This window comes from Epargyreus clarus, unplaced genomic scaffold, assembly GCF_041222505.1.
Source record: "Epargyreus clarus isolate Ecla_fem2 unplaced genomic scaffold, WU_Ecla_fem_2.2 ptg000014l, whole genome shotgun sequence".
Lineage (NCBI taxonomy): Eukaryota > Metazoa > Arthropoda > Insecta > Lepidoptera > Hesperiidae > Epargyreus > Epargyreus clarus.
This window is the reverse complement of record NW_027332222.1, coordinates 16,994,485-17,016,403: the sequence shown is the minus strand read 5'-3', so window position 1 is coordinate 17,016,403 and position 21,919 is coordinate 16,994,485. Positions and strand designations below refer to the sequence as shown.

The following is a 21,919-nucleotide window of genomic DNA, read 5'->3' as shown; positions in this document are numbered from 1 at the left end:
AAGGAAGCCGCGTTAAGCGAATGGTCTCTGACGCATTGGCGTTAGCCCCCATCGCCTGTGATTCATGGCGAGGGAACTTCTATGTGGTTTTGCGATTGCACTGACTCCGGCGGTCGCAGGTCACGTACGCCAGGATCTTATCGAATTGATGAAACATATTTACGTAGTGATTTTCCTGAGGGTTTGATATGCGCTATGACTGCGACCGTCATACGTAGCTTCTTTCCTTCTCGTTTCATGCGCCTTATATAGCAATTTGTAGTATCATATACAATGATTACGTAGGTATCTATTAGATGTTTGTATAGGATATCAGAAATAGTCGGCGGGACTCAAGGTTGGAAGCGTTGAAGTATGATTGCGATTTGGCGTACGAGCGAGTATCCAAGGTGTAACGGTGCATTCGATGGGCGTTTCGCCAGAGCGTCCAATTAGTCTATGATGGCACTGAATTCCGGGATCGCGGTCCTTTCGCTTTCGGTACGCGTGCGCAACTCAAGGTCGGGCCGTTCAACTCGGATGCGACGGTTGCGGGTGTTGCGACACCGAAATATGTAATTGTAGAGGAGCCGTTTGGCAGCGGCCGCGGCGCAAGTGGGTCGCGACTTGCGCAACTCGCCGACAGATGGCGTTCGTCTTCCTTGTATGGATGGACGAAACAAAGAGGAACGAGTTCGGCTCGTGAGTGGCAAGATGCTCGGTGAAATGTATTCGTATTTGATAAGATGTTACCTGAAGGTGTTGCTAGAATCTCATTTCATCGTGATGTAGCATAGGGTTTATTAAGATTACCTTAATTGTATTTTGTATTTTGTATTTAGTGGATCAACGTCTCAAAATACTAATTGAAAAAGAGACACAAAGTTGCAAATTAAAGTGTACCTAATATAAACAAGTTCATTAGTTTGCAACAAAGTAACTGCGGTCTAAAACTAATGTAACCTACAAAGACGGTAATGCATTATATTAATATGCACGGCATAATTCGACCTAAGAGCTGAAATTACAGTGGTCAAACACGAATGAGTCAATCATCAAATGAGCGCACGAGTCCAATTAGAAAATAAGAAGTGGACCGTAAAAGCCCGAATAACTCTAATGGGAGCTCACATCAAAGTGGAAAACAGGAAAAGGCGCGTGTGATGTAAGGCAGCTCGGTTTGGAAGTTCGCGAATGTCAATAATAACGTTCCGGTCCCCCAGCAGGCGGCGCGGCGAAAATAGTCGCCAACTATTAATATGAGCGCTAGCTGCACTGCCCTTGAAACGGGACGATCACCTCGCGCACACTCCCGCGCACACTCACACGCGCGCGCCCGCGTTAGACACGCACACGCGCGCGCCTTATCGCGATGCAGCGCTGCAGAATAGACGCACCGATTATTTTAATTTCCATTTCGTTTGTGCAAACACATCGCGTAACGTCCCTACTACATGCGTTCGGCGTACGCGACTGATAAATGACTCCATTCCGCATCACATTAAGATTAATTAGTTTTCCTCGTTACCACAATTTGCGTAGATATCGCTCAAACTAGCTCGATCTATCCGTAACCTGTCGCGCGCGGACTCTAGACAGATTCAGGTCAATATAATAAATAGATAACCGACTGTAACCATATCACGCTCGGTATCCGCGAGAGGATATCACGCAATCAGTGACCAATCAGAGTTGGTAATCGACTAGTAGCATTAGTGTTATTGGCCAAGAAGGTTCAGAACGCGTGATTCAATGTGTCCCCACCACAAAAGCAATAGGTATAGGAGGTACACACTGTATTGAATCTTCTGCTTATTCGGTAATTCCTTTTCAAATCGTGCATAATATGGTAAAGTCTTTAGTTCGGTCATCTGATTCACATTGCTTTATTTTCGTTGCCATTCTGTTAATGTGTGTTTCTCAATTCGTAGTACAATGCCGTGTATTCGTGTGTACACGATTCTCAGCTAAATACTGTTCACATCTGACGCAACGCGCATCACAATTCCTTCCAAAATTACCTCTCGGATTCGTACATCTCGAAGAATGGTGTTTCGCATCGCCTGCGTCAGATATTGGCCAATCCGAAGCACCAGTCAAGGTTTTGATGATTGAGCTTGTGATATGAAACGTGTGATGCATTTTAATGGTCTACGTTGTTTACGCGGAATATCTTGATCGTTTAAGCTAGATTATTTAACGACGAATGAGAGAATATTTAAGAGTGATTGTTATTTATAGATTTACTGATCCCTGGGTCAGTTGCTACTAACGTTGAATCTACGTAAGTACCACATTTATGGCGTTCAAAGCAATGAGGGGCAGAATTAGTGTTATTGGAATCCTCACATACGCTATACGAGTGCGGCTCACACTGAATCAGGTTTCGACTGCCCAATCCGAGTAGGAAGGTCGCGTGCGTTTCGCCAGCGACTGACAATGGCGGCGCCGGTACCGCGCTCTTTCGCAATCGGTTTGCAACACCGAAATTTCGTGTGTGTGTTACGGCAATACTGCGGTCGCTGCACGCCCCGCGGCCACCGATCCGCCATGACGTGCCCTACCAGCCTCTTGTAAATTAGCACTCACGTTCTTACCGATCTCCACTTACGCTAAGATGATTTTACCATTCCCATCAGATTTATGACTACTTGGAATCTTATATGACACGATCGTACGAAAATTTCACTGTTATTCATAAGTTGGGACTTCGATAAGTTTACTATTGTTCTTGTGACGAAATAATTAGTTAGAAATACCACTTAATGCGGTTTCTATTTGTTTATCAGAGCGGCTTTATTCGCTGATTGGATTGTTCTGACGTAATGGCGATCAACCTTAATTTTTCCAGACCACAGTTTAGCTTGAACAACTGCATCATCACGGTCCACGTCACAGTTATCGACGTTATTGTTATTTTCACGCTTCGCTATTACTGCATTGTGAGTTCCACTTGGGACTAATAAAGTGTTTTAAAGTTTGAGTCATTCCAAACCGTTCCAATATCGGCCATGTCGTCACCAAACATTTCCGCTGATCTTGAAAAATCTGTGTCAATCTGTCGAACTGTATTTTTCTCAGGAAGTTGCTTGAGGTTGTAACTTTTTAAATATGGCGGGCCTTTATAAGTCATACGCAAAGTTCACTTTAAGTATATTTTAAACGAGATTCTTGGTCAGTTTCGACAGTCTAATTAGATACTTAAGAAACTTTAAACTATTGTTTTACTATGACATATGAGGAGCGTAGTGCGTTGTATATTTACTGTCTCTTTTTGTAGCAACTCTTATCTGTTCCTTTATACAACGCGTTGTAACTGTTTAGTCACGAAATTGTTGTTATTGGCCAATATTCTATTGATAAGTACGGTCCCTAATTGACTTTGTGTCTGTCGTGTCATAATTTCATGTATATGGACATTTATATGTGCGTGGAATAGCAATAAAGTACGAGCACTTAATCTTCAGTTACAATCTTATGCAACCAGAATTCTGATGCGACTTCACTGCATTCGTTGTCGTGTTGACATGTGATAAGGTAATGTGCTCCTTTAAAACAATCTCATAGGAATTTGCATGTGCGCGAATCGTATCTTTAGTATATTTGTTTAAAAAATCTAAATCTTTTGGGACAAATATTCTTATGTTATTTTTTAGTCCTTAACTTGTCCATGTGTGAAAACTACGCCAATCTGATGTTTCATTGTGTAAAAGATGAACATAACATAGTAAAACATGAGTATAATATTAATTGGAAGGATAATACGATTTTGGTTATCAAAATCACAACTTATCCGCAATTAATTTGGTCGACAACGGCTGACATATTATGGAAGTTTATCGATAAAAGTATGTAGTAATTACATAGCAAATTAACTTTGTTAATTGGAATCATGCGCGTGATTTTGTTTGCAACCAAATAAACGGCATCTGATTGCATTTTAAAATTTCTATTGAAACTGTTTAACATAGACAGGACATTCGCTTTTAATTGTGTCCGAGACAAAGAAGTCCGTGGAAGCATGCTTAGTACCTAGAAGGCATTTTTATATGCAGTACAATCGAAAGTGGTCGCTTCGCATGCGGCGGGCGCGCGGCGACGCGGCTCGCATACGGTGCGACGACGGTGGCCGCCTCAGATTTTTTGCATCTTTATATTAGGAGCACTGACCTTCTGCAATGTCAAATAGCTGAGGACAGGCGTGCGTATACGATGCACCAAGCCAACTGGTTCGCTAGGGATGCGACACTGGCCATGTTTCCGCTCTTTAAGGCGCTTTGCAATTGTAATGAGACATCTTCGGGCGGGGGACGAAAACTGGAGGTCATGAGTTTATTTTTGTTAAAACTAATTTGAATTGTTTAATTCTGTTTATCTTTATTATAACCATATATTCAGTACTTTCATGGTAACTTCGCCATATCTGCTATTTTCAGGTAAACTCCTAAATTATATTCAGGAAATTGCTTTTGTATTTTGTGGTTGCGGGAGCTATAATTAATTATTTTGATAATGTTATTATTAATTATTTGAATATGTTAGCATGTACCTAAGTGTTTATTTTCGTATCTAAATATGTACCTAATTGGAATTTAGCTGAATTTATATGTTACTAATAAAATAATATTTGTATTATTTACCTACTTTAACACATTTCAATATAAATTATCATATCGACGAAAAGTTTTTAATATCCATCCGAATACATGATTCGTTAAAAAGACGTGAAAATCAGTGCGAAAGTGTGATTATTAAAGGTCCACCGAGTTTACAGCACATCAGTTCTGTTGTAAGTGGCTTGTCGCTAATCACACAAACAGACGAACAGACAGACACGTGTTATGGAGTAACGCACGGAGACAGCTCGTCGTCAGAGCAAGCTTAAATTGGCCGAAAATCCCGAAACGCATTCCTGTTGCTAATTCCGACTCGCGGAATTGATCGCTTTGTTTATAAAAACGTAGCGGTCGCTGCAACGTGTTTTTCTCGTATTCCCGTACAAATTGAAACAAATGCAACGTAAATTATTAGCGTGCGGCCGAATAATTTGTGCTTTTAATGGGCCGATTTAAAATTTCGGAAGGAGGGCCAACTGGCTGCCGGCCAGCGCGGTGTAAATATGGTACCGGAAGTTGATCCGGGAGCGATGCTTAGCGATAACTATCGCCGAAGAGTGAAGTCCACAGACGATTGTGCCACTTCACTTTTCAAATTGTTCGTTTGTTATTTCGATTCGGTAATGCCGCAATTGGAACGAATGAACGTGTAATTAGAACATACGTTCATTACGTACTAATGACACGTAGTAATGTATCGAGATTCGCTTGTAACTACGTTGAAAAATAAAACCCGTCTGAATCACCCCATTTGATTCGATTTGTAAATTGCAAATGCAGACGTTTTATCTTAATCTACACTTATTATTACCACATTAATTTCTAATTACTCTCATATTTTTACATTTTTGGTAATAAAGATTTAATTAATTACTACACAGATACGAAGTAAAAAAGTAGTAGTTAAATATCGCATTAACTGAAAATAATAAATTCGTAAACAAGTGTGAAGGTAGTGATAATAATTAAACGTTTTTTTGTGTAAGGTTGTGACGATAATCAATAATTAATTTTCGTCGTAATGAAGTCAGAATATTAATATTCTAGGGCCAAAGGGCCAAGAAATATCGGGCGTTGTTTCCCCGAATCGACAGTAAGGTGACCTTCCGGGTGGGGCGTTCACCGCGGCGGTCACCTTACCGCCACCACCGCGCCAAACAATGCTATTGTTATTCCACCATCTTTAATTCTGCACGCCTAGCTTTTTACGCGACCTTGTTACTTGTCAGTGTCAACGAAACAATTATTGATTAAAATTCCTTTTCCACTTGGACTTTTTAATTAGTTGAGGTGTGGTAGAGTTTATATAAAGTTTTAAAATGTATTTTTTTGACAGACCTATCATTTAAGTTTTATTTCATACGTTTCGTTTTTAATGAACAGCTTTAAAAAAACATTAATAAAAACCTGATGTTACGGAGAGGTTACGTTATATCATAAAAATACTTAAAAATAAAAACACGTCGAATCTCTGAATCTCTCTCTAAATATAGAATATGGGTTTTCCTTAAAAATATGACGAATATAGCTTCCATGTTCAATTAAGAAGCCAGTTTTAGGCGATATGAACTCTAAGTATCATTGGGACCGTTAAGAATTAAGATGCTTCGTAAATCTCAAAGAGCACGCGGATATGATCGGAAAACCCCAGCGTTGTGTATTCCGATCACACCACCCATACACGGACATAAATCTGCAACACACTATAAACTTATAGTATAAGTTCGTACTGTGTTATTTATAGGATACAAAGAATATAATATCTGTTGTAGAACATCTATGATTTTACAAACGATTAGTGGGTTTCCGAAACGTAAGTAGGTATTAGATTTCGGTAACTGTTCTCATTAATATTTCATCACATATAATGTAATTATTTTATGATAGCAGTTTTATCGCGAGGACAAATAACAGTTAATGTGTTGAACAACCTACACCATAAAGGATTTTATAGAATAAATAATGCTGATAAATGTGTTTTTATATTTATCCAAAGTTCTTACATTTTTTTAAATAGAAGTAGCATGCAGTCCATTTGATGCTGAGGTACCACTGCCGTCTATGGACATTAGTAATCAACCTCAGATAGTGCTACTGTCTTTCAAAGATGCTTTGATCTTTCTCGTATACTGGAAGTAAGTGTGACTACGTAGCCACCACAGTCGAGCTGTGAAGGGCTCCATCATCTTCGAATTTTAGTTGGTATGTGGTACTCACCGCCAGGTGGCCTTGGGTGCGCTGCAGCGTGGTGCTGGAGTGAGGTGGCGATCTGGTGGTGCTGGTAGAAGGGCAGGAAGGGCGCGTGGAATGGCGCCGGAGGGGGTGGCTGCAGTCGCGCCTTCAGGTCCTCGGCGGAGCCCGCCCCGGACGAGGAGGACTCCACGTCCGACACCCCGCTGTCGGCCGGCGAGGGCGGGAGGGAACCTGCAATAAACATTTCACGTCAATTGTGTTTTAAAGATCAAAAGTAGAATAAAATAGCCAATTACAATGCGTCTTCTTGGTAAGATGACTAACTAAACCTATGTACACAAAATAGTCACAAAAGTTGCTAATTTGTAGATCTGGTTGTCTAGCGTTGATACAGACATAAATAAACAATACTTATTACAGTTTAAGGTCGTGTATAATAAGAAGATAAGTGTCAAATATATAAAAGTGTGTACATAATAAAACTCTAACACTGACTGGTAAAAAGCTTACTCGCCTTCGTGTATATTAAAAAATCTATTATAACGTAAGCTTTAACAAAGGATATTTGGAAAGTGATTCCTTAGTAGAGTAATGAGAGAAAAAATGAGTAAGAATGTTTGTGTATGTAGCTGTTGATGGGTAAATCCGTCGTCTACTAAGACAGTGTCGCTAATAATAGCCGCCCCGCAAATAGAACAGCATCACTTATTAAACAAATTTATTATTAAACGCGATAGCTTACTCATACGTTTGTTCGGAGAATGTGACACTTATATACAAAACAATGGGTCCGTCTGTCAGTTTGCAATAATGGGGCAATATATTGCTTTTTACATCATATTGATATATTCCAGGAAATAGTGAGAGACAAGTAAGACGTAGAAATATAATTGTATTTGTTTCTCAGTACGCATTACATATTATTGGTAAACACAAGAATTGTGGTCATTTGTATTCATTATATTGTTTATTTATAATGGCAATAGAGTTAATAAGGAATTACTTAAGAAGTATACAAAAGTAATAAGTGATTGTATGTACATACATATTATATGTGTTTGCGTTTTGGCATCTAAAGTTAAAGTTAATCGTCATATTAAAATTTGGATTTGATCTTAAAGTATCTATATTTAAGATTATCGTAAAATTGCTCGTGTTTTTTTGCTTAATTCCCTATTAGTTATTAGTTATATCTTTATTAGTTATAGTTAATTATGTAGTTATCAAATAAAAAAATTGCAATATACATAATTTGTTTAAAAAACATTCTTCTTAGAAATTTATTTTATTAGGTACAAAGTTTATTTTACTTTTAAATTAATAATCTCGTCTTATTTTCACATTTGGTTTTATGTGAACTTGCCTTAACCGTTAAAATCACGACACTGAATAAAAGCATGATAAATTACTCAGCATGTTTTATTGTATTATCTAACGGTCATCCCATGCATAATAATTTGCATGCAACCCTGAGAAAGTGCAGTAATCCTGCGGTCTCTTAGACCAACGGTCACTTGAACAATGCCTCATCTGTAGAAGAAAGCCAAATCTTATGCACTTGCATTTAACCTGTTTGAGTGTGGGAATTAATTTGGATGGTCAGCATACGTAATTGTTATGCAAAAATGCACGGTATGTTTTTAATTTACGATTATGCAGATCTTCTGTCTACGGGTCGAATAGGCCAGGGGTTAGATAGGGGTTGCATTTTTTTGCATCTCAAATGCTATTTTGGTATGTTTTAATTGTGAAGAACGGCCATTTGGTGAATTTTTATGTAAGTGACTTTTAAAATCTGAATATGTTTAATTTTAAATTCTTTTATAAACGTATCTTATTGTAAATTTCTTATATAGTAAGCCATACAAGAAGTTTCTCTTTGAAGAAATACCTCTTCTATTTAAGACCGCCACAATTCATTGCAGTTGAATTTCAGGGTACGAGGTTTTATGAATATTTTTAAACTATAAAAAGAAGTTTCGTCTTAAGTTAAAAATCCTTCTTGGCGTTTAAAACACGATCATGGAAATGAGGAGTCGGCCGAAACTTTCTCATGTCCGAGGGCCTCAATAAAAAAGTTTGACGAATAACGGTTGTCCGGCATTTAAATAATATAATCGGGTATACTAGGAGGCAAAGAAAGCTGTTTATTCAACGTTTCCTTGTGCATTGAAACTATGACGGGGTATTAAGACCAGTGACCATTTGACCGGTGCGAGGAGCGCTGTCCACACCCCTTTGTGGCCATTGTCAACCCTTCAATACGGCACAATGGCTATGGGAACCGGGAAGCGGAGACGGCCTCGCGGGCCCCGCCGGCTTGACCATTTAAAAACTCAATGGAATAGTGTTACGTGTATAATCAACCAAATAGCGCAACGCAGAGAATAATAAACTAGTAGCTTAAACCGTTCCATAAACTGGACGTGTTTTGTGTAAGCATAATGAAATCGAGACGAAGCGGGCTGCGGGCCGCTGACCGGATATTATTCGGACATTGTTTACTTATGAAAAGTACAAAAATTGCATCGTTCAAATCCCTAATGTGTAAAAAAACAATTAATAACAGCAAAAACGTTGATTTGAATTTTATTTTTATGCAAATTATTAATTTTTGCTTGAAAAGGTAAAATAAAATTGTTATTATGACATCGAAAACGTTTGAAGGGCGTTATTTGCTTTTATTTATTTATTTATTGCGCAGCTGAGCATACGAGCATATATAAAATGAATTCAATAGTTTTATGGCGCGGCATTACAGGTTCACCTCCAGACATTTGAAGGGTACGCAAACAGCGATAGGAGTCAACACTTGAAAACCACATTTTCTTAATTACTTCAAACGTACTTGTATAATTTAATTCTAAAAATATCAAATGATTTTCGGGTTATTACTTTCCTAACATCTGGTTACTAAGCGGACTGGGTGTCCACGCTTGACCAACGGCCAGGAACACGGAATCGGGCCGCATTGTGCCAACCCTTTCATCTCCCATATCAAAATAATAATAAATTAACTATAAATAATGATCGCATTCCCTTAGGGTGCCGAATCAGGTCTACCGGTCGGAGCGGAATGCGGTCCCATTAGGATAGTGCGACAATGCGGCACAAAGGTGGCCACCCTGTTTAATCGGACCATCTTTATGGACTGACCGCTGTCCATCGCCTTTGTGCAAAAAGCGGCGTTAGACCATAATCCATGCGAATGGAGACTTAGAATTTTTTGCATATGAATAATCGTGCGGTGAGACGTGTATATAAGCCGTTATGTGTAGTACACGTGGAGCTGGAGGCGGTCGTGAGACTGCTCGGGGCGCCGCCGCTATCGAGTGATATCACGCCGCTTTGATAATGTAACAATTGTGTAACTAATCACATTTGCAAGTACAACTGTTATTACAATGTTCCAATACGTCATGTTTATTAACCACGCTTTAGTTTTTTTTATCGATCGCACTACTTCTACTGGGTAGAAGGTAAGAAGCGGATTTTAATTCGAATGGTTGTAACACTTTTATTGAAAACATGGTTTAATAATTTCCTTTTATTTTATTTCGTCATCTAATATGAATAGACATTTTGAAATGAGTCAAAGATTTCTCCAAAATAATATCTGTGTGAACAAGGAGCGATCAAAGTCGATCTGTCTATCTGAACATTTTGATAACCCTTTCGGTGTCGCTCCCTCCGTCATTTATCTCCTTTAAGATGGTAATTCTACTTTAGGTACTCGAATAATTTAACCGTGCCGTTGGTATCTGAAAAGTATGTATATGAATATCTAAATAACTTTTTAAAGGAATATTTAAAAAAAGAAACTTCGCATCTGGCTAAAACATAGCAATGTTTTTTTGAAATAATTTAATAAGAAATTTTAAACTTTGACATGTTAAGTTTTTATATTATTAGGTGTAGTCGATTACTTCGATTGATAAAGTAATATTTCCTTCTGATGTTATGATAAATGTTGAATTATATTCGTACAAATTATATTGCTAGTAGAAATTACAAGGCATTTTGGATTGCAGACCGGAATTGTCATAATTAACCCGTACAATACTTGTCGATTGCGAATACTTCTCATTCAATAGCCCGACAATGGGTTGCGTTTGTGCGCCCACGCGTGACATTCTAATTTCAAAGTGTCAGTAGCTCCGGAAACCAGCCGGGGCCGGTTCAAAAGAAGAAAGAGATGCAATGATGCGTCGGAGCGAGATGTGTTGCAGATTAGCGCCTATTGTGACGGGATGATGCGGCGATTTTGCAGCGCAAGGTGCAGTGTAACCCATTTTTGCATAAAAACGAGATGTTTTGAGTGAAAATGTGCGATCGCGCAACGTGTGCAACCATCTGCGTTCTTCAATTGTTTGGTTAGGACGTTGCGTGTTTAGATTTCTGGGCTCGGGTCCCACTGACCCGGTGCCACATAGTAAGGGTTACTTTGTGAAGCCGCCAGCTTTCGGGTTAAATGTGTATATTTTGCACAACGTATTTGTTATCTCAGTTAACAGATTATGTATCGCGTTACCACATGCTGGTTCTGTACGCGTGTAACCTAAAAAAACTAAATGTTTATTATTTTCTCCTTTTTTACTTTGAATTAACAACCACAGTTTATTCCCTGTTTCTACTAATTCAAAGTTATATATTATAAGGAAAATGTGACATTTTCATTATTATTCATAGTATTGTGCCGAAATACACGTAGAAAAATTATGAAATGTTTCTTTATATACCCTTTCATATTGTACAAAATTGATGTGCGTAATAAATATAATAAATATTTCATGTAACACAAAGTAAACAGAGTTGACACGTTGATGTGATTCATGGAGCGATCAATCAAAAGCTTTGTGTCGAAAATGTGATATGCGAACCCTTTCGGTGCTAATATTATTAATGCTTGTGCAAGCCGGGGTCTAATCCACCCACATCGCAGTGAAGGGTCAATTGTAATTATTGCATGAAAATGCACATTCGGCAAATAGAGCGCCGGGGGACATCTGTGCGAATGACGTCGCAGCCAAAGGGTTTGGGGAGAGTGAAAGTTGAGTGGCATTGTTAAACATTATTATATCCTAGAATTTGTTCACATCATCTTTTTCTATTTGGAACATCTGCGTTTAATATTCGTTTACGCATCGATTTACGAATACACATTTTCTGGCATTCAGGGCTATGTAACGTTTATTTTTTTAAACTAACCGCCCGCGATTTTCGAAAGCATTTTAAGGGCGGCATCAATTGTTTAAATTGTTCCGGAGATAAGGCGTCACAGACGTATTTACGGACGTTTTCCTTTACAGCGCAATAAAGCACGTCGGTTACGTAAGTTGCGCGTGTGGTGTGTCTGAATGGAGGGTGCGGTGTGCGTGTGTGCGTGCGGGGAGGCAGGGCGGCGTGGCGCGGTCGTGACATTGGGCGGGATCAGCTGAGGCTATCGATTGCCCCGCACTTCCTCTTCGGGCTTTATGAATTTTTCATGCCGTTGCCTCGACCGCTCCGTTGTTGTGACGCGCCATCTACTTGTCTTACACGATGTTTGGGAAAGTGGCGGCGGAGAAAGGATTCGGTTGAGATTAGATTTTTTATTTAATATTTTTGTGATTTTGTGAAACTTAATCGCAAATGGATAGGATAGTTTAGTAGTAGGATAGACGTATTGTTCAGAACTACCGACTATGAATTAAAACGAAAGTCAATAGATAAATCGAGAAAAAATATAAGCTCCACTTTACTCGCATAAATTAAGTATGCTTGAATTTTGAGTGTCTTTTATTTCATAAATCTTCTTTATTATGTTGTAGTGAACGAGATTAATCGGTCGAGTTCCTGTGGTCACAGTCAAGCGGATATTACGACTCCAGGGCTCTTAGTTTATAGAGTACCTACGTCCTACAGTACTAACTTCTACCAATATTACTTTACGTCCATCTAAAATCCTTCCAACGTTAATTTCCGTTGTTTACGTTTTCGCTGTGCCATTCTCAAAGAGAGCAGATTAACTAAATGTATCAGTAAGACGGTAAAACATCCAAGCTTTTTAGATTAAGAGACTCTTTATCAGCATCCGTTAATTGGAACTTCTTTACGGGATTAATCAGGTAAGAATGATGGATCCGCAAAGGAATATTAGATGTGGAGCGTCCGAGATTAGTCAGTGATTTTATTTGACTTCTATCACAAAAAAACCCTTTGTCTACACAATCACAGCTATTAGTTTGGCTCAGTAAAACAATGGAAAGCTGAACTCGCATTAGTCCTACATAATAAATGGCCGGCTCCCAGCGATCGTTGTCAAGGTGCTATTATATCGCACGAGAGATTCGGTATATCTACGTCTACGATAGTGGTTTTCAATCTGTGACACAGTACGACCCCTTTAATATGTGAAAAATATAGCGAACCTCGAAGCTCTGTTTTTTCCGCCCTGTTTTTTTACATTTTAAATTTCAGTAGGTAATTATTTCATTTATTTCAATACTTATTGTCATAATTAGATGTTAGCTAAACGCGTAATTTAAAGGTAAGTTTTATAAATCTGTTTTATTTCTATTCTTAATTAATTGGCTGCAAAATACCTATATCCTTAATATTACATTTTTTAGTAAATATATATTTTTTAATGTAGAATTGTTTTTTTTTTCTTTTGGCTTTGCACCCCCACTGTTTGAGAAACGCTGATCTCCAAGAAAGGTTGCTTAGGTCCTCTCCGAGTGTGCTGACCCGTGTCTAACCGTGCCTAGCGTACCTCTAGTACCTTTCATGTCTTAGATTGTAATGTGTTTATCGAAAAATTCCGGGAACACCAATTCAGTCCGAGACGCCCTTTGAGATCGCTAACTCGAATGCGTGACTGGATTCCCTTTTCTGTTGATTGGAGCTCTGTGTCAGATTTCCACAATTGAGAATTCGATACTTGTTCCTATCGACGATTTTATGAGTAATGTTTGTTAGATAACGTTATTCAAATCAGAGATTACGAAATATTGCGTTGTGTATTTGTTTTTTACATAGGAAGATGATGAAAGCAGTAAGCTATGGTATGTAATGTTATATGACTACTAGAGTTATACCATTATAACTGACCCCGAAATTTGATACGAGGTCTATCTTATATTGATTACAATTATAGATGAATTGCTGCTCTTGAGACTTAGTTGAAACGCCCAATATTGGTATCTCTGTCCTTACTATGTATATGCTAAAATACTATTTTAAGGTAGTTACCTTGGACGTGATGTAGACATACCATTAAAAGTTTACCTTACAATTTATCAAGAAAATCAATTTCATTGTGAAAGACGAGCGTAATAATCATCCTAAAACATAATAATGATTAAGCATTAGCTAAATTAGCACCTGATAAAAGAAAATTAGTTACGCCGGAGCAAGAACTAGTTTAACTAACGACTTAATTCATTCAATAATTAACTTTAATGACGAGCCTGCGAATTTGCCTCTGTTCCAAACCGCAGGCCATAAAAAACTTTGCGTGAGATGAAAGCCTGAACATTTTCATGTTCTCGTGTAGTTCTAAGGCTAGGAACTGACGGAGCGGTTTTCAGCTCTACAACACGGTTTCGGAATCGCTGATTTATTGTCAATACTCACGACGCCGCGATTTTGAGTGGTAACGCGGAATCATGGCTTGAGATTTATCAACATTCTAAAAGTTGATCGCCGATGCAGCGTAGAAAACCGCATGTCGCGTTTATAAACCGCGTCATACAATTGTAACTGTATATTACCTACCTAAAGAACGTCTGAAAACCGTCACGTATGTTCGTAGCCTTAATATACCTTATCTTGTATTATATATGTGTATTTATGAGGCAATCGCGTCTCCCGGGAGGCGCTGTGTTACCGCGATTGTTTTATCTAAGTGTTGAACACATCTCACTTTGTTAAGTACAGTGGATATTAAATTTATTCTCTTATGTGTATCACAGGTATTAGTGGCTCGTCTTAGGTACAGTAAACCTTTTAATCCTTATAACGGAAGATATCTTGTTGTTCCGGTTTAGAATTGACTCTTAGGTAGAAAAAAAAAATTTAAATAACAGGAAGAAAGTTTTCATTACCACCTGATGACAGAATACAGTCCATCCCACTGGGGAAGTGTAAATTTAAGTTTGTTTCATACAGATTTGTCCTTAATTGTTAATGCAAGTGTTAAGTAATATTTCGAGATCTGAGATTCGAGTCCTGTAACCTTAGTATGAGTTTTTACGTTTTTACAATAATTACCGTTTTTGTATTAGTTTACGTATTTACCATACATTTCCTATCAGTTCTGATACACTCCGCTGGGGGTGCTGATTGAAAGTGTATGGGCAAATACGTAAACAAAAATTCAAAAACAGTTATTTTTGTAAAAACGTAAAAAATCATACTAAGGGTACTGAACTCTTACAACTAGGTTTGTTTAGTTGATTGGTGTTGTAAGCGTTACTTACCAGTATTTGGCGCAGTATAGAGGTGATGGCGAGGGGCGGGCGCGGGCGCCAGTAGCCCGTGCAGCAGCACCCGCCCTAGCGAGCCGCGCGCGCCCAGCGGCAGGCCGGCTGGCTCGCCGTCCACTGCAACAAACACACTTTTATTATACTGTTCGATAATCATATCAAACAAAAAAGATCTTATATTTAGTTTGCACCTTTGCTAAGTAGGTAATGATATTATAAGCATACTAATATTACAACTGGGTTTAATTAATATTATACTCGTAATACTGATAGTCATAAAATCAAATATTTTTAAATCCTTCCTTGTTTTTTGGTTTATTTAGACTAACAATGATATAATATAATGGCAAATTATTACGTTTTCCTACTATAAACTTAATTTGCGTCCGTATATAGGTACATAATACAGGAAAGTACTGATTTAGTTATATCCTTCAGTTTGCATTGGATAAAATTGAGTAGGTATAATGAAGCACTGTGGCAAAGATATGCGAAAATATATGAGGAAGGAAACCTAAATCGTAAACCAATTATATATTTGCGATATAATACGGTGGGTAACTCTGACATAATTACAATTATAACAAAATGGGTTATCGTCGAATTGGTTTAATAGGGCTACAATCTTTTTACACTGTTGCTTCCCTACTGTTGCGAAGGTCTGTTCATGTAAGCAAAAAGAAAAGCATAAGACATACTCCACTATGGTGTATCAATGTGAATTGATGATGTATAAATACTGAATCAAAAGTATAATAAATTAAAATAACGTTAGTCGTTACACAAAAGGCTTAATTGTAATAGGATAATAAAGTAATTGTAGAGTCTACGGGCGCAGTCTAATGAATAGTAAAACTAAGTTATCATGCGATTGAGCTTTCATTCTCGTAGCGACATTCGTAGCACACTATCTATTGGCCGATGTTTATGTAACATACTAACATAACCCGATGTTAAGTTGTCACTGTAGACATTTATGTCGGTTATAAAGATAGACTACAATACTAGTTCAGTCATAAAACATTTGATACTCTTGAAGGGTAGCATAGAACGCCGTATGTGTTTAGAAGGAAGAAGTTTCAATTTAGTCCTTGGCACCTGTGGCCTAAAGTACCACTCCAATCCTATCTGGGTTTTATTACATCTGATGAAATGCTTTACTTTGTTACGTCAATTAAAAAAGTTTGAACCGTAACAAAAAGCCATAAAACCACACAGTAGTGTACATGCATTCAGTACGCATACATTCGTCATTTGCACGTACATTATAACAATATATTTATAATCGGCACTCCATAAAATGGCAATAATACGTCAAATATGAATTATAGGTTCCATTTATATGCATTAGTAAAGCGTTAGTGGACGCATATTAATCGGTTGCGTCATCCGTGCTACGGCGCGTAGCCACGTATACTATTGATACGTAAGCATTATACGCGTATACCCTTTACGTTTACCGATAAGACGAACAATTGACGATATATTTCAGCGACAATTTACGCGTAAGCGATAAAATTCGGATGAGCGAGTGGTTGATGTAAATAAAATATATTTACAGTTTAGAATTCCTAACTTAAAGAGTTCCAAAGGAAATGTCATTTAGCTATATATTCTACTGTTGGGTCTTTTTGAATAAGACAAAGGTTTCTAATATCAACTGCTATAACTGCTAAAATATTGCTTGTATTACATACTCTAGTTTAACTCAAATGTCGTTTTTAGAATCCATGTAAAGTATAATAGTGATCAACTTCCAATTGATCAATATACAAATGCTAACATTCTTTCATATGTTTTTCTCACATTTATATGTGACAGGGAATAGCATGTCAATTTACGTTTTGATCGCTCAAATATATTTCTGTATACGTTTGTTCTGACAAGTCCTTTAAGCCAGATCATCAGTCTCCACATCAGCGGTTTAGGGCGTCGAGACGAAATTCGGCAATTTCGAGGACGTCGTTTATCAAAATTTGCGCAGGTGAAGGAGGTTACACGTCCCCCGACTCGCGTGGGAAGACGCGAGACGGTAATTTGCTCTAGAATTAGGCATCCCCGTACTTGTGTTTCGTGTACAACGATTCGCAGACTCAAGTGAGTGGGTGTTTTTGAGATGCTAATTACGAAAAGTTTTTCTCACACTTGAAATGTGTCTCAATGTGTGTCAAATGCCTTAAGTGCTAGGTTTTATGTCTTGTTTACGATCCTATAGGCTATAGGCCCTTGCCTATAGCGTGTATTGGAACCGATTTTAATTTGAGCGCCTCAATGAAACGTTTCCTTCAGTCACGTTTTATTCTGATGTAATTGATTCCGCAATAGAAAGGAGATATTCTATCAGTTCTTCCCAAAGATACCCATCTCAAGATTTTCCGATATTTGCCTAGGAAAGTAACGTCGACTCTTCAGACACAATAAGGCGCTCCATTCTTAAACGCCAGCTTATAAGAGAGATTACAGACGGGTACTTGAGCGTTACGAGGGAATTACCGCAAGATCGATAATGTATAATCTTGATACATCCGAGCCAGACGCTTCCGTGCGCTGACCTTGGACGCTCACCCCCCGGGCCGCAGCCCACTACCCACCTGTTGTCTCCTTCTACCCCGAAGGCGACACTGCGCATGTTTGGCGCAGAGAGGGAGACGACGGTACTCTCCCTTTCGTCCAGGTCGAAATGTCTAGACGGAGTATGAACTCTTTACGGCCCGGCCACACGCGCGAGCTCGTCTGATAGCGACACCGCGACACCTATGCAAATGCTAGTTTTCATGACGGTGACGTGACACACGCTATGCACTGCCCTGGGTGGGAAAATTTACGGGAGAGCGGTTTAACACTCAAAACCCCTTTCCACTTTAATTTTAAATCACGATTAACATTTCAGTTTGATAAAACATTTTTTTTTCTATTACTTATTAGAGGTAATTTTGGTAAGTGTTCACACGAGACAGCGCTTACTACGAAGCCTAGTGCTGAAACGTCGCTATGAATGATTGTCACAGCCGTGATATAGCCTGATGTATTCGTGCGGCGGCACTAAAGCCTTTATGGGCTAATTTATTGGCTCTCGTTTTCCCGTTTCATATTTTCTCTTGAATTTTTTGTACAACCTTTTCGAGCACCAAGTACCTTAATGGGTAGCCACGTCATTTGGAAAATGTGCTGAACATTGTCGGTTATCTTAACGTTCTGTAGTGGCCCCCAAATTTTCCGACAAATCCTTTTTATTGAGCCAAATTAAGAGCCCTTGCTTTTTGTCCAGACGATCTTTTAGGTATTTCTTTTTGGGATATTTTGTACAATGGTTGTAATTGTAACGGTAAAAAACGCTTACTCTCAATTTGTCGTACGTAAGCTTCGATTCGATTGTAAGCGAGCAATTTTCAATAAGACGAAGTAATACAGTGGAATAGAATCCGATGGGAACGGTTCTCTACTATAACGTGGAGCATAAAGATTCAGCGCATCAAGGGTATTCCGGGCGACTGCATTATTCAGGACATCGGAAGGCGGTCCGACCGTCGGTCCCGGTCGATGACTCCATGCACCGTACACGGAATTATTCTGTTTATGCCAGCATTTTGCACTTAGCGAAAATTGAGATGCTATGCCATTCCGCTCGGTTCTCTCGGAAAATTTCAATTTTCTCCCACAATGAAAGTGCATTTGTTTTAGTTGTTTACAGTTTGTAATGTAGGGCTTGGAATACAGATTTGGAGTTTTATAAATAGCGAGAGTGTAGTGTACTATTATCCGCATGAATCAGAATAATTGCATGGTTTTCCTACGAAGTCGTAATAGAATGAAAACATGTTTGTTATTTTTACATCATAAAACATATCGTAAATGCTGAGTAGTTATGTATGAAGTAGTAATAATAAATTATCTATAAAATGAATACGATCAGGATACCATATTGGACCCATAACTTGCAGATCCTTTTAATTTTAAGGACTTTGCATCATTATAATTAAAAAGATGATAAAATAACGACAATAATGTATTTTCGTTAATAAAAATAGATGCAACAATATTTTATATCCCAATGTAAGCCACGGGGCCATCAACGCCAAAAACATATTAGTACACCGAAGTCACATAGCTTCAATTTTTCCATTAAACAACATATAGCTAACAATGAAAACAAAGATTAGTGAAGTCAAGTTTGCGGCTTTGAAAACGTATTCATTTTCATTTATTAGTTTCCAGTGAATCGGCGTAAATATAGGTCCGGGCGGCGGCCCCGTGGTTAGGCAATCAATACGCACTGAAATTCAGGTCGCCCGATATACCTAGGCTTCCTATATCTTGACATCCGCTTTCATGTACAAAGAGGCTCGTTGGTACGTGAAATGGCGTGTTGGGCGGAGCCGGCCATTGTATTAATTTCTTTGAACGGCCTCGTTTCCTGTTTTAGTCGATTGGATTGGAATATTTAATAGTATTCTGAGTCGGGTAACGCTCATTTTATGGTTAGGTTTCTAGGAAGTGAAATTATTTCATAAAATTAATAAATGGCAATCAATTCGGAAATAAAGCGGATAAGGTTTGCTTAGAACAGAATATATTATATGTAATTTGATGATATAATTATACTTTAATAATGTTATTATTTCTATCTGAATATCCTTCAGATATACTAAGTTTATCCATGTTAAAAATATGTTTAACTTAGAAATACACTTCAACTAGAGAACCATCTTTTTAGTTAAAACAGTAGTACGATTCTTATAAAACATTTAAATTTAAATAACCCGCGCGTTCTCATTGTGCATCGCATACATAATGCAAAGCACTCTTGCAATAACAAGGTATATACGTAGCGGTGTAATCCAACAAAAACACCTTCAGAACACGAAACGGCAAATTAACTAGATTCGAGCAAAACTGAAACCGCAGCTCCATGCATAACGAGACAGCTGAACTTCTGTAATCCCACTGAAAACTACTTTTACTTTCCTGCTACGCTGAAATATTAACTAACTTGCATAAGTTATACCCGGCGGGTCGGCGGGGGCCAGGTGAATGCACTCCCCCCTGAAATAGGGGTGAGTTTGTACCGAGCGGTGCAGGTCTGTTATTTCAGCTAGTAAAATACCTCTTTGTTGGTTTACGCCGGTGCAACGCTCTACGTACGGGCTTTTTCGACCCGCCCCGTGGGGTGACCCGGTTGGCTATATTAGCGTCATGTGGACAAATTATTCATTACTAACAATCGCCCGCGACATCGCCGGTGTTTTCAGTAAGCATTTTAATAATTCTAGGTCCTGGGGAATTCTAAATTTAGTACCCCCGTTCAACTTGTAGACGCAAGACGTACGAATCTAGGTATCGTTGTTACAAATTATGTGTTCTTAAAAAGATATTGTGAGTAAGAAACTTATAGTATTGACGAACTGCGTGGTATAGTAGTCACTTTATCGGCTCGAAATGTAGAGGGTTCTGGATTTAATCCCCGGTTAAGTAGAGATTCAAAGGATAAATTGAGTGAACTCTATTCAAGGTTTGGTTATGTATATAATTGTCTGTGTTTTCATATCACCGCCACAATGAATCATAGCGTGGCTATATATAAAATTATTAATTCTAATCGGAACATAAGTATAAATTTAGACACTAAGAAAATATGTTGTTTGTTCGCCTAGTGCATTAATTTGATAAGAGCTCACGTATGCACGGTGCGTAGGCTTCCTACTACGTATGCATTTATATCACTGCCACTATTTATAGCTAATACGTCAAAGATATGCTGTGAATACCGTAAATGTGGTTAGCGTATAAACACGTTATAGATAAACAAGATTCGTTAATCGATTTTTTCGGTAAACGTAAACGACTTGAGAGATTTTATCTAAATACTTTTTGGGAGTTTAAAAAACTGAATGACGTTTATTCAATTTGTTTCAATGCAGTATAATTTGTTTGGAGTATTAATCTTTTAACTCAAGTGTTTAAATCTAGGTGAACATTTAATAAGGTTGGTTAATTTTCATGATGGCGCCAATCGCGTTACACATTATGTTATAGGCACGGTATGAAGTATTGATGAGTTCAATGATTAATGATACAATATGTTAGAAGTTTATGTAATACATAAATTTATCGGTGAAATAAATATATGTACAAAAATACCTGGAGGCTAGATACATTAAAGCGCTTTCTACATGATCCCATATTGGTATTTCCTCTGTCATGGGTGTCATGGACTCTCTGAAAGACGAATACACAAAATCCCAGAACCAAAACAGAAATATAAATTCATCATTTACATTAATATCATGCCAGGGATCGAATTCGGAACCCATTGCGTGGCAGACATGTGCAGTTAGTTTATGATGTAAGAACGTAGTTACCCATAATAGAGTAGGTATGTTAGTATAGTAACCACTCTTATGAATATGCATCGCCATTCTGTGAATAAATGATTTATTTATTGTTTATTTATTTATTGCTCCAACACCAGTTTTACCCAGATGACGTTTTATGTTTTGAACGAATCTTCAGCGAAATTACACACAAACATGTAAGTCAGAAACGTTATTATGATGCAGAAGTAATATAAAACGGACATAAAGCCCGACCTGTAGTTCTATTGTCTTGTAAAACAACGGAATTCTTACAAGAACGGGGAATATATAAACAAAAAGTAGGTGTTTG

The 21,919-nt window shown here is 38.1% G+C and overlaps 1 protein-coding gene across 4 annotated transcripts in view; it reads right to left on the bottom strand.

Moving 5' to 3' along the window:
• The window catches only part of Eip74EF (Ecdysone-induced protein E74), a 276,463-nt gene that overhangs the window by 22,606 nt on the left and 231,938 nt on the right, over positions 1 to 21,919 (bottom strand). For all 4 annotated transcript variants that reach the window (XM_073079272.1, XM_073079274.1, XM_073079273.1 and 1 more), the window contains 2 exons: positions 15,251 to 15,373; positions 6,813 to 7,019 (listed from right to left, as the gene is read on the bottom strand). In XM_073079272.1, coding sequence (XP_072935373.1) covers positions 6,813 to 7,019; positions 15,251 to 15,373 — 330 coding nt within the window. The remainder of the gene's footprint in view (positions 1 to 6,812; positions 7,020 to 15,250; positions 15,374 to 21,919) is intronic.